At 36.5% G+C, this 14,112-nt stretch overlaps 1 protein-coding gene across 1 annotated transcript in view; it reads left to right on the plus strand.

The window, feature by feature from the left end:
- GBE1 (1,4-alpha-glucan branching enzyme 1) overlaps positions 1–14,112 on the plus strand; it is a 394,057-nt gene that overhangs the window by 185,542 nt on the left and 194,403 nt on the right. The window contains exons 4-7 of the mRNA XM_075542452.1: positions 33–158; positions 928–1,063; positions 4,055–4,145; positions 5,569–5,778. Coding sequence (XP_075398567.1) covers positions 33–158; positions 928–1,063; positions 4,055–4,145; positions 5,569–5,778 — 563 coding nt within the window. The remainder of the gene's footprint in view (positions 1–32; positions 159–927; positions 1,064–4,054; positions 4,146–5,568; positions 5,779–14,112) is intronic.

Raw genomic sequence — 14,112 nt, forward strand, 5'->3', positions numbered from 1 at the left:
TTCAAAGCAGTAACATCTCTTTTTGTTTTTAGGTAGTTATTACTAATAAAAGTGGAGAGATACTGTATCGTATTTCGCCGTGGGCGAAGTATGTGGCTCGTGAAGGTGATAATGTGAATTATGATTGGATACACTGGGATCCGGAACACCCATATAAAGTGAGAACAGCATATCCTTGAATAAATGCATGTTCCAATATTTCTAGGAAAATTATGTTTTACTTTTATAACTTTATATTCTTTAGAATGTTAGCCCATACTGTTCTTGTTATGTTATACATAAATGAGTATATCATTTGTAGCCAATAAAATATAGAAAGGAGCTCTTGTTTTCTAAGCATCTGGTACTGTGAAGGAAAAAACCCCAAATATATATATAAAATATATATAATCTTTATATACTGACTCATAAAGAATGCTGAAAATAAATAAAGTCCTATTTGTGACATGATAAACTCTACAGTTATATAACATTTCTCATTATCTTGGGATTGCAGTAGAATCCTTGTCCTTTAAGGAAAATACGTAGAAAAGCTACCTCATAAATTTATTAATTAAGATTATATATGTTTTTATTATCCTTTTAAAAAATTTGAACTCCCTTTCCTGCCTTTGAAATTATAGAGGTGCTTTCAGAAATTATTTGCATCTGTGATTTTTATAAGTACTTAAGGTCATAAAATATTTTTACTCTGAGAAAGGCATATAAAATCAGATTAATACATGATTCTTTTTAAAATTAAATTTATTAATATGATTTTAAAACTTTTTACTTTGTTTCTATCATATGTAAGCAATTTCAATAGAGCTAGCTAATTCCTTTTATATGCTCCTAGTGTTTGACTGAGTTGAATCATCCATCAATTTAACATTTTATGTCATTCCTAGAATCCTGGACTAATTCAATATATAATTTTACATTCTCTAGTGTAAGCATGAAAGGCCAAAGAAGCCAAGAAGTCTAAGAATTTATGAATCTCATGTGGGAATTTCTTCCCATGAAGGAAAAGTAGCTTCTTATAAACATTTTACATATAATGTACTTCCAAGAATTAAAGACCTTGGTAAGTAATAACTGAGGTTTTTATTCAGATAAAATTTTAATGAGTCTGTTCTCTTATTAGAAAAGCTAATTACAAGTGTCTCTTTTTGTGTTAAGAGATTAAATATGTAATAGAAATACATTTTATTTTAGGCTTCTCAAATTGCCCTGTAATAGTGATAGCATAGAACAGAGAAATGGAGTAAGATAGAGCATGAAAATCCAAGATACTGTTCCAATTTCAATTTCAAGTAATGTGACCGATGGCTTGCAAAACTGTAGATAAATATGTAAGCATAATTACTTTTCTACAGGAGAAAACTTTTATCCAATTAAGTGGTCATTGATTACAGCCAGTTCATTTTAATCTGTTAGAAAAAAAGTAATATTTGTCAGTTAATGGGAACTTGTTCTGTATCAGAATCATTGAATAGAGTGCCCGTCTGTATAATTTATTTGACAGACATTTTGGGGGATCTTCTGGTGCCTCTCAGATGTTCGTGTATTAGGCCATGACGGCACAGACCCTGTGTTCGAGCGAACGATCAAGAGAGTGGATAGTATACTTCTGAATTATTGATTCCATTTGCTTTAAACATGTTGCTTTTCTTTTTAGAGTTAATGAGGTGTTTTTAAACATAATTTTACTGCCTATTAGCCACTGCTCCAATAGCTATATGGGGAAAAAAGTGTATTTAATATTATGTTTCGCAGAGGCAGTTACCAGAGGAGAGCTGGTAAAACTTACGGTTTGCCACTGACAGTTATATTTTCAGTTTCCTATGCATCTTATCCATTATGATGAAGTCAGTTTCCATAGACCACAATTAATTAATTATAAGGAGAATTATTTTTTAATAATGCATTTGACATGTTCTGTCATATTGTATAACAATAAATTGCTTGTATTCTTGTTCTCACATAAACCAGCAGGACAAGGATTCTCTTACTTATCTGTCTGTCTGAGTTACCTAATTCAGTGCTTGGAATATAAATGAATTCCATAAAAATTAACAATAAAAACTATAAACTTATGTTTCATAAGAATAATATTTATTATAGTAGAGATACAAATTAGAATGTGTAAGAAACATCTTCACTGTAATAAGGTATAATTTCTTTTACATAAGTTGTTTATTTTATTTATTTTAATTTATTATTTATTTGGAGTTAATGCTTATATCATTCCCTAGTTCAATCACATCAAGCAGAATTGTACATTGCTACTAGTCAGTTTCCAAATATTCTTTTCCTAAATTCCTTGACATCGTCTCCCATTTAGCACCACCCCCACCCTACTTTATCATCTACCCATGAAATCCTTATTCTACATTGCTCTTCCTTTAAGTTCATCAATGCTGGGTTTCATATCCTGAAACACAGAAAAGTATATAGCACAACTTCAAGAGTGTGACCACCAGGGACATAACACTTCTGCGATACAGCCGGACATGAACAAACTAAAACAAAATAAAACAGAATGTCTATCACAGGTTGGTAGGAAAACCACATATACATATAGGACATTGATAAAGGAAGACCATGTTTGTCCGCCTTCCAAAAGCTCAACAATCACGGTACAGCTGCTGTTTCCACTTCCTCAGGCACCATATATTTTCTGACTGAAGTCCTCAGGTTATAAGTGTGTCTGAGGCCAACTGACCCAGTGGAGAGTCCACATGGGATCTTTATATTTAAGCTCTTTATATATTCTGTGAACCTGTCAGAGTCCATTTGCTATTTTAAAAAATAATGAAGAAAGCAACAATAATAACTTTCTGGTATATTATGAAATTGTGGAGAATTTAATAATTTCCTGCGTACTTATATCGCCAATTCTGAATTGTAAGTTTTCCAGTATTGATGGGTTGCTGAAATATATTTGTGAGAAGCTGCAAGATAATTGAACATGAAGAATAAAATTAATTTGGCACATCTTTGCTTTAGAAATTCACAGGATTATATATTAAATGGTGTGTTGTTGAATACATACTTATATATAAATATATATTTCAAACAACTTATAAAAGTTTTGTTGATTTGGTTTTGATTTTGAAAGCAGAATAAGAACTTTTATGTATTGCAGAAATGTTGCTTTCAAAGCAATCAATATCGGAACAGTTCCCAAGTCTTATTTTTTAAGATGGAAAACATACTTTTCCTACTTTTATTTTAAGGGCCAAACTTTCCCCCTTATGAATATTATTTCTTTATATTGAAAATAGTTGGGTGAATTTTAATAAATGTAATAAATGTAGCAATACAGTATATACTTTGAGTTATTTGTTTTATATTAAAGCAAAATATTTGGGGATAAAATAGGAAGATAGGGGTGTGTGTGTGTTCATGCAAATTTGAAATTTTAACTAGTTTGATAAATACAAAAAATAGCGGGAAGTAGTGGTATTAGTGTTGGCTCTGTAAAAGCTACTTTGCAAAAAAAAAAAGGTGACTTACTGACATTTCTTATGATATATAATATAAATGCCAGAAATGTTAAGAAAATGGTAAAAAAAGTATACAATTTATTTAATTACTTTTACCTCTCAAAATCTTCAGTGTGAATATTAAAAGTACAATTGAAGTTCAGCATATGTAGATTTCCATCTTTAATATTATAAAGTCAAATTAAAAGCATATTTGCATATCATGTATTACTTGGTAAAATGAAGGCATTTCTTCAAATAGCTAGTCAACATAATTCTCATGAAACTAACAATCCAAGTTTGTGTTAGAAGGTCATACAAACTTAAAATATTAATTTATAAATCACTAATTATGAATTTTGTGTTTCTAATAATTATGGTATACTGAAAAATTTTTGTGAGAAACTGCAAGTTACTGAACAAAAAGAATAAGATTTATTTGATGTTAAGTAGTCTGTACTCAAGTTGACTTAACCTACATTATATGTACACTTTATATTCTTTGGATAAAGATGTGATTTTATAGCGTGCATTAACTTTCTATATGTATATGTTTTTCAATCTCTATTTGACCTTTCCTTCAATAGGATACAACTGCATTCAGTTGATGGCGATCATGGAACATGCGTATTATGCCAGTTTTGGTTACCAAATCACAAGCTTCTTTGCAGCTTCTAGGTATTATGAAAAATTCATTATTGTTGTTTTCACTCTGAGCAAATAAATATTATATTATTTATATATGTTGTACATACACACACACATATATACCTTTTGCTCGAACAATGTCTTATAAACTACTTTCATGTTAGCCTAATTAACAGAAGCTAAGCATGTCTTTATTCAGATAACAGATGATTGTAACCCAACCTTAGAGATTGCTGCTTATCTAATGTTCCTGATAAAAGATATTCAGAAATTATCACATTAATAAACTCTAGCTTTGTTGCTGTGAATCAGAATCGACTTAATGGCAGTGAATTTGGTTGGCATATAGGCGGACTTTACATTTCTTTTGAACAGAGCTTGCATCCTTATTGGAAGAGACCTGACTAGGAAAGTGATTGGGGAGGTTCTTGGTAAGACATTATAACCCATGGAAGGGAGTGCCTTTCCTTGATACTGAAATCCAAACAATGCGGGTCTGGGGGCAGGAGGACTTCCAAGCACTAGAGATGCTATTGACTTGAGTGAGTACATGGGTAATTTACCGTGGTCTGTACATGTATTGGTTCCCAGCCGCTAACCCTGATGATTCCAGCCTAATGCACAACCCCGGGGTCCTCACACTTTTAAAGGGGGTCAGTTCTCTGTCCCTCGGACCCCTTGGAGGGCTGGACTATAGTTTAAAAAAAACAAACAAAACGATGCACAAGTTCCTATGCACACTGCACATATCTTATTTTGAAGTAAAAAAACAAATGGGGCAGAAACACCCGGCAGGCTGGATAAATGTCCTCGGCGAGCCGCATGTGGCCTGTGGGCTATAGTTTGAGGATGCCTGGCATAACCACTGCACCACACAGAAAAGAATCACAAGATAAAAGGTGATATACTGATTAAGGAAAGTTGTCTTCTGGGCTTGCTTTTGATTTGCCATTCCATGCTGACTTTTAAGACATGCACTGGTACATATGTGTTACCCACCATGTCTAATTGTGTGGTCACATCTAGGACGCATCTGTCTGGCCATTGGTACCTGAGGGCACTCTGGCTTGGGCGAAGTGAAGGAGGAATGGCCTCAGTGAAAGAATTGATGGCATTTTCAAACTCTCCCCACCATACACACTCAAAGAGCTAGGGGAGACATGTGAGCAAAAATGACCCGCGCTGGGGTCTCTCACATTGGAGAATCAGAATTTTATGTTTGGCAAACTTTAAAACTGAATATTTCATGGACTGGATTAAACACTTATCATTTTATTGACTTGGGTTTATAACCCATAGTTAAGCAAGTTTGATTTCTAAGGATGTTATAAAACATTTACATATTTAAAATATATAGTACAGCATTGCTAAAACAATTGGTGCATGTTAAAAGATTGACCGATTTAAGTGTATGCATATTGTCATCTTGTTTTTCTGTGTTCTTCATCTTTAGCCGTTTTGGAACACCAGAAGATCTAAAGGAATTGGTTGACACGGCACATTCAGTGGGTATCACAGTCCTCTTAGATGTAGTACACAGCCATGCTTCAAAAAACTCAGAGGATGGGCTAAATATGTTTGATGGAACAGATTCCTGCTTTTTTCACTCTGGACCTAGAGGGAACCACGATCTTTGGGATAGTAGATTGTTCGCCTATGCCAAGTAGGTATAAATTTTTATATGATACCTATGTTTTTTCTCTATTTAAATTTTTTGCGATCTAAAAGTAATTTCAAGAAATTAACCAACTTCATAGTATGTGTATGCTTTACTGGTATTTCATATACTTAATATGATATTTTCATTAGATTTAGGATATTTAATGTAACTATAGAATTTCCCTTATTTTGCATAGCATGTGATACCAAAAAAATCCATTGCTGTTTAATTGATTTTCAACTCATAGTGACTTTACAGAACAGAGTCAAACTGTTCTACCTGGAGCAGAAAAATTCCTCTTTCTCCAGCAGAGCAGTTTGTTGTGGGTGACCCTCCAATCTTGCAGTTAGCATCCTGATGCTTACTCAGTGTGCCATAGGACCTCCTTACATATTGGTGATAACTCACTGCCAATGAGTTAATTCCTGCTCATAGGAACCCTGTAGATGGAGCAGAACTGCCCCTGTAAGTGTCTGAGACTTTAAATCTTCACGGGAGGAGAAAGCCTCAGTTTGTATGTTTGTTTGTTTTTCTACAACCAAAGTATAACCCATTTCCCCACCAGGGCTTCTGGTGATATGTTGTGTGAAATTTCAGTTTTACAAATCTTAAAACCCATTGCTATCGAGTTGGTTTCAACTTAAATCAACTCCCTAGTGATTCTATAGAACAGAATCTGAAAATTAGAGGAAGGGTTTCCAAACTAATTTTTACAGAAGCAAACGGCCTCGTCCTCGTCCTGCAGAGTTGTTTGGTAAATCAGGACCACGCTGTTTCAGGTAGCAGCTAAACATTCAGCCTCTGTGCTCCCATGGCTCCTACGTCATTTAATATATATTATCTTGCCTCTTACAATTATTAATAGAATCATTCTGGACATTTTAAATATAACATTATCTACTTGAGTTAACCTTAAAAAGATTCCCTTTTCAAGGGGAAACATTGGTGTTTGTCTTTTAAAGAGACATATTTTCTTTTTACTCATTTTAATGGGGGCTTATACAGCTCTCATAACAATACATCCATCCATCCATTGTATCAAGCATATTTGTACATTTGTTGCCATCATCATTTACAAAACATTTTTTTTCTACTTGAGCCCTTGATATCAGCTCTTTATTTTTTTCCCACCCTCCCCGACTCTTCCTCTCTTATGAACCCTTGGAAATTTATAAATTATTATTATTCTTTTATGTCTTACATTGACTGATGTCTCCCTTCAGCCACTTTTCTGTTGTCCATCCCTGAGAAGGGGTTATATGAAGATCATTGTGATTGGTTTCCTCTTCTCCCACCTCCCTTTACAATCCTGGTTTCACTACACTCACAATTGGTCCTGAGGGGTTTATTTGTCCTGGATTCCCTGTGTTTCCAGTTCCTATCTGTACCCATGTACATGCTCTGGTCTAGCCAGATTTGTAAGGCAGAATTGGGCTCATGATAGTGGGGGGAAGGAAGCATTAAGGAACTAGAGGAAATTGTGTGTTTCATTGGTGCCATACTGCACCCTGATTTTCTCGTGTCTTCCTTGTGACCCTTCAGTAAGGGGATGTCCAATTGTCTACAAGTGGGATATGGGTTGCCACTCCACCCTCCCCCTCATTCACATTGATATGATTTTTTGTTCTGGATCTTTGATGCCTGATACCTGATCCCATGGACACCTCATGATCACACAAGCTGGTATGCTTCTTCCATGTAGGCTTTGTTGCTTCTCAGCTAGATGGCCGCTTGTTTATCTTCAAGCCTTCAACACACCAGATGTTATATCTTTTGATAGCCAGACACCCACAGCTATGTTCACCACATTTGCTTATACACCCATTTTGTCTTCAGTGATCGCGTCTGGAAGCTGACCATCATGGAACAGACTCTTCTTGTGTTGAGGGAGTACTTGCGTAGAGTCCCAATGTTTGTCTGCGACCTTAATGCTTAATATATAAATATATGTACATAGATCTATTCCCTATTGTTATATATAAATATATTTACATGTGTACATGCATGGATGTAGACCTCTATTAATGTCCATTTGCCTCCAGTGTATTTCCTCTATTTCCTTTTTACTTTACTCTTGTCCCAGTATTATGTTTGACCTTCATTCAGGTTTCAGTAATTCCTCTCAGTTACATTGCACTTGATCAATCCCTACGAGGCAACCTATTTTAGATCACTTACTATTCCCTTGTCCCTGGGTTTGTTAACAACCACTCCCTTTGCCAAGCCTCCTCATCTCCAGTGTCCCCCAGAAAGCATAGGTCTCATTGTTTTCTCCTCCGTATTGTTTATCCTGCCTATCTTATCTAGACACACATGCAGACACGATAATCACAAGAAGAAGACAGGTCAAAACCAAACTACAAAAGAAAACAAAACGGAAGGCCCAAACAACAACCAAACCCAATGACAAAAAATAAGAGAGAGAGAGAAAAGAAAAGAAATCCTCTAAATAGCTCCAGGTCTGTTTGTTGACCCTGAGGAGGGGGCTTCTAGTTCAGTCTGATGGGCTGCCACGCTTTAGCTCCAAAGTCTACTTTTGGTATTTCCTGGGGACTTCATTGCTTTGCTCCCCTTTGCTGCTCGATTGCATGTCCTTAGCATTTTTCCCTGGTGTGTTGTGATCAGATCGGGCACAGTTCCTGCACTGTGCCTCCAGTGTGGCCCCTCAGAGTGCTATGGGTCAGTGAGGGATCTTGTGTCTCGTGGTGGGCCCGGCCTTATGGTCCTTTCTGCGCATTGGCTGCTCTAAGCAGGAATGTTGTCCTTTGGGGTTGGCAGGCCAGGTTATGTTCCACTTTCTCTCGCTTGTTCATTTGCTCCTATGTGCTCTGATCAGATGTACCCCTCTCCCTGAACTGTAGCTTCATTGCTATCCTCTGAAGTGAATATTTCTGGGTGGAGAGGGGAGGGTGTCCATGTAGTTGGGATTGAGGCTGGCTCCGCAGACCTCTCTCTTGGTTCCCTGATTCATGCCAGTATGTTGCATTCATGTCTTGGTGTACCGAGTTGAAGACTTGTCCCTTTCCCTCACTTGTGGAGATATAAACATCACCCAAGTGCCCTGTTACCCGGCTACTCATGTCTTATTTATTTTTGTTGTTGTTACTCTTTCTTTTCCTGCCATATCCTGGATTAGGTCTGGCCTCTGCCATAGTACCTGGACCTCACCCCAGGAATATATGTACACAGTAGTTTTCGCATTAAGCCCCTTTTGCATTTGTAAGCTTACCTCAGAGGACTCATGTTGTACTCTCCTTTTGTTCTAGGACGACTTCATTTAGTATAATTTCCTTCAGTTCTTCCCATGCGGCAATCTGCTTCATGCGTTCATCTCTGCTTTTTTAGGGATGTTTTATACTCCACAGTTTTTTGTTTTTTTTTTGATCCATTCATCGGTTGATGGAAATTTGGGTTGTTTCCAATTCCTTGCAGTTGTGAACTAAGTCACAATCAACATTGGAGCACAGATGTCTGGCCGTGGTTTGTTTCTTGCTTCGTCTGGGTATATGCCCAGTAGAGGGATTGCTTGGTTGTATGGTATCTCGATTTCCATCAGTTTTAGATATCACCAAATTGATTTCCATAATGGCTGTATAAACTTAGAGGTCCACCAGCAGTGGGCGAAAGTTCCTATCTCACCTCTTGTTACTTTCTGATTTTTTTAATTTGGCTATCTCTGAGGGTATTAGATGGTATCTCATAGTTGCTTTAATTTGCATTTCTCATGCCTAATTATCAGGAACATTTTCTCATTTGTTTATTGGCCATTTGGATTTCTGTCCCTGTGAAACTTCTGTTCAGGTCCTCTGCCCACTTCCTCAGTGGGCAATTCGTTGTTTTTGGGTTTTTTTTGTAAGCAAGCAGAGTACTGTAGATTTTTGTAATAAGGTCTTTATCGTATGTGTCTTGCTAACGATGTTTTCCCAGTCCGTTGGCTCTCTTATTACACTCTTGGTTTATTCTTTCAATGTACACACTTATTTTATCTTCAATATATCCCATTTGTCGATTTGGTGCCTCATCCGTATTTGTGTCTCTCCCTATTGACGATAGCCTATGTATTCCCTGTGCCGAAGTTCTCAGGTTTGTCCCAATTCCATCAATGATGGCCCTAATAGTTTGGGATTTTACTTCAAGGTCTGTGATCCACCTTGAGTTTATTCTTGTGAATAGAGTAAGGTAAGGGTCTTGCTTTATTTTTCTGCAGGTAGCTATCCATTTTCTCCAGCACCACTTGTTGAAGAGGGCATCCACTTCCCATTTGATATTTTTGTGCCCCTAATCAAAGATCAGTTGTCTGCATTCGAATTATTTTATTTCTGGATTTTTCCATTTGTCTGAGTATCTGTTTTACCAAAACCATGCTGTTTTGACCACTGTGGCCCTATAATAAATGCTAAAATCAGGTAAAGGAAGCCCTCCCACTCTGTCCTTCATCTTGAGGAGTTCTCTGCTAATTATAGGCTTCTTCCCTCTCCATATGAATTTAGTAATCAGTTTTTCCAATTCTTTGAAGAACGATGAGGGCAATCATATTGGGATTGCATTAAATTTACATAGTACCTTGGGTAGAACTGAAACCTTCACTATATTGCGTCTTCTGATCCACGATCATGGGATATTCTCCCATTCGGTAAGGTCACTCTTGGTTCTGTATCTTTTCTCGTACAAATCTTTTTGTTTATTAGTCAAGTATATCCCTTGATATTTCAATTTCTGCTTGGCCATTATGAAGGGTAATACCTTTTTAATGCCCTCTTCTGTGATCTTGTCTGATGTGTAAAGCAGTCCAATAGACGTCTGTTTGTTGATATTATATCCTGCCACTCTGCCATATTCCTCTATTGCTTCCAGTACTCCCCTTGTGGAGCTTTTGAGATTTTTCCATAGATATAATCTTATCATCTGCAAATAACGATAGTTTCACTTCTTCCTTCCCCAGGTGAATTCCTTTGATGTCTTTTCTTTGCTTTATGTTTTTAGCCTAGGACCTCCCATACGATGTTAAATAAGAGTAGGGAAAAGGGGCATCCTTGTCTGGTCCCCTTTTCAGTGGGATTATTTTCATCTTTTATCCATTGACTACCACGTTGGCTGTTGATTTTTCATATAGAGCTTGTATTATATTGAGGAATTTTCTTTCCATTCCTATCTTCTTGAGTGTCTTAAACAGGAAATGGGTACTGGATGTTGTTAGCTTTTTCCCCATCTGTCTATATTATCATATGGTTCTTATAATTTTTCATGTCAATGTGGTGCATAATACTGATGGTCTTTCTTATGCAGAACCATCCCTGCATCCCTGGTATGAATCCCAGTTGGTCATGGTGAATTATTTATTTTACATACCCTTGTTTTGTATTGATCAGTGTGTTAGAAAGGTTTCTCTAGAGAAACAAAACCAGGAGACTCATGATTTTATATATATAGAGATAGATGCAACATAAGAAATAAACAGCTAATTAGTCCACAGAGCAGTAGAAATGGCTCTGTTCAACTCACGAAGGCTGCTGGGTGCAAGTCAAGGAAGCAGACAGCTGAGTCTTCTGTAGAGCAATGCAGGCAATCTGGCCACAGGCAGCAAACAGCAGGGCAGGTCACCAACAGTCAGCCAGATGACAGGGTCCAAGAGTCCCCAGCTCAAGTGATGTATACAGCAGCAGTGTGGCCAAGCAGATCTCAAAGAAACCTCCAACCATACCGACAGTTCCATAAGTAGTGTAGCTCACAAGTTGAGGTAGAGGACTAGCTAAGCTAGCTGCACACTGGTCTGATCATCAGAGAGCAAGAGACAGAGGGGTAGGCTTGTCAAGCCATTTATCTCTTGCCTTTCAATTAAACTACAACCTTATTAACCCCACACGTGTTTAACCTTGTCTATTTATTCTGTGGCTATGGGTCTATTAAGATACTTGACATCCATCAGAGATAGTCTAGGGAGGGATTGTTTTTCCAAGTATTTGTTCATGTCTTCCAATTTGTTGAATTCACTGGGGTACAGGTCTTCCTAGAACTGTGTAATTATCCTTTTGATGTCATTAGGTTCCATTGTAATGTCCCCTGTTTCATCCCTGATGTTTGCTATTGAAATTTGTTCCTTTCTTTCCTTGGTTAGGTTTGCCAGTGGTGTGTCAATTCTGTTAATCCTTTCAAAAAACCGACTTTTAGCTGCCTGAATTTTTTTTTTATAGTTTTCTTGTTTTCCCTCTCAAGAATCTCAGCCCTGATTTTTATTATTTCTTTTCTTTTGCTATTAGCATTATTGCCCTGTTCACTCTGCTCTATTTGCTGTAAGTTTTGTGTCAGCATATCAATCATATGTCTCCCTTTTTCATGTGTGCATGTATTGCTATCAAACTTCCTTTCATAACTGCCTTTGCTGCATTTCAAAAGTTTTGATATGTCGTATTTTCATTCTTGTTGGTTTCTAGAAATGTCCTGATTTCATCTCTGATCTGTGTCAGTACCTATTCCTTTTGCAATAGGAAGTTATTATTCATCCTCTGATTGTTAGCCCTTGTGTTCTTAATTGTACTTTTGTTGATTTCCAGCCTGATGGTGTAGTGGTCAGGGAGAGAAGTCTGTATGATCTCTGTGTGCTTGAATTTACACAGATTCGCCTTGTGTTTCAGTATGTGGTCCATCTTTCAGTATGTGTCACAGGGGCTTGAAAAGAACATGATTTTTTTTTGCATTTGGGTTTAGAGCTCTGAAAATATCAGGTCCAGTCATTTAATTATAATGTTTAGCTCTGTAGCCTCCATGTTAAGCTTCTTTCCCTGTGATCGATCTTTCTCAGATAATGGTGTATTAAAGGCACCTACTATAATTGTTGAGCCTGTAATTTCTTTTTTCATCTTTTGGAATGTTTGACAAATTTCATGGGTTTCTCTTTGGTCACAAATATATTTATTATGCTCACTGATTCTTGGCATACTGATCCCTTGAGCATTATGTAGTGTCCCCATTTATCTCTTATTATGGCTTACACCTTGAGATCAATTTTGTCAGATAGTAGGATTGCAACCCCCCTTTTTTTGAATAGTCATTTGCTTGGTATATTTTTCTTCAGCCTTCAATTCTCAAGCTATTTTTATCTGTTACCTGGAATGTGATAGACCTCTTTTCTAAGATGTAGAAAATATCTTATATTTTCTTTTCTGAAGTCACCACATTATTTGCATTTTAATTATTAATTTGTAGCCTTACCTATAACTAATATTTGTTGTTTATTGCTGAGTGTGTTTAGACTCATCACAACCTTATGTAGAACAGATCAAAATATTACCCACTCATGAGCCAGTTTGAATTAATTCAATATTTAAATTTCTAATTTTTGGAGAATTATTGTTCTTCATAAAGATTTAATGCTATTGGTTATGCCATTATTAAATATAGTTCTGCTCCTGCAAAACCAATGTATTTGACTCAATTTATGTAATACAATAATACTTAAGTGGTATTATGGGTTACACTCTGTCCTGTTAACTGCAAGGTTAGCAGTTTGAAGCCAACAGCTACACCATGTGAGAAAGTTGAGGCTTTCTATTCTATAAAGTGTTACACTCTTAGAAACCCTGAAAGACAGTTCTACCTGGGTCTCACTAAAAGTTGGACTCTACTAGATGGTAATTAGATGTGACTATCTAAAATACAAGATTCAGTCATTCCTTGGTTTATTTTCTTAATACTTCTTTACACTCTAAAGTACATAATATATGTCAGGAAAGCTATGGCAGTAGAGAGTAGTAAGCACATAACGGATAACCAAAAGATCTATTATTCAACCACCACTCCACACCAATTCAAAGGAGGAAGATGTGGCAATTTGCTTTTTTTTTTTAGATTAAACCAAATCTACTGCATTAGAGCCCATTATGACCCTTCAATGCTGAGACAGTAAAGTTTTACCAGTGCAGACTAGATCAACTTTCTCCCACAGAGGGGCTCATGCACTTGAACCTCCAACCTTGAGATTAGCAACCCAAATGTAGTCCACAGGGCTTCATAAGGATCATAACCTTGAATATCCCAGGGAGTAGTCCTCCTCTGTCCTATAGAGTCATCATCAGTCAAAACCAATTTGATCACAGTAGGAATATGTTTCAGGTATGTTCCCCAGCAAGCATTTTAGATACATTAGCCAAAATTTCTTTTTTTCAAATCTACACAGAAACTCTATATTCAGTGGCTTAAAAAGTTCATGAAAAAATTGCATTATCTTTTAATTAATTTTTCCCATGAATCCTCTGATGCCCCTCATATATGGTAAATATTATTAGAGCAGTAATTTTATAGAAAACTATACTAAGACTTAGTGTTGGAATGTTTGTTTTT

The sequence above is a fragment of the Tenrec ecaudatus genome, chromosome 2, assembly GCF_050624435.1.
Source record: "Tenrec ecaudatus isolate mTenEca1 chromosome 2, mTenEca1.hap1, whole genome shotgun sequence".
NCBI lineage: Eukaryota > Metazoa > Chordata > Mammalia > Afrosoricida > Tenrecidae > Tenrec > Tenrec ecaudatus.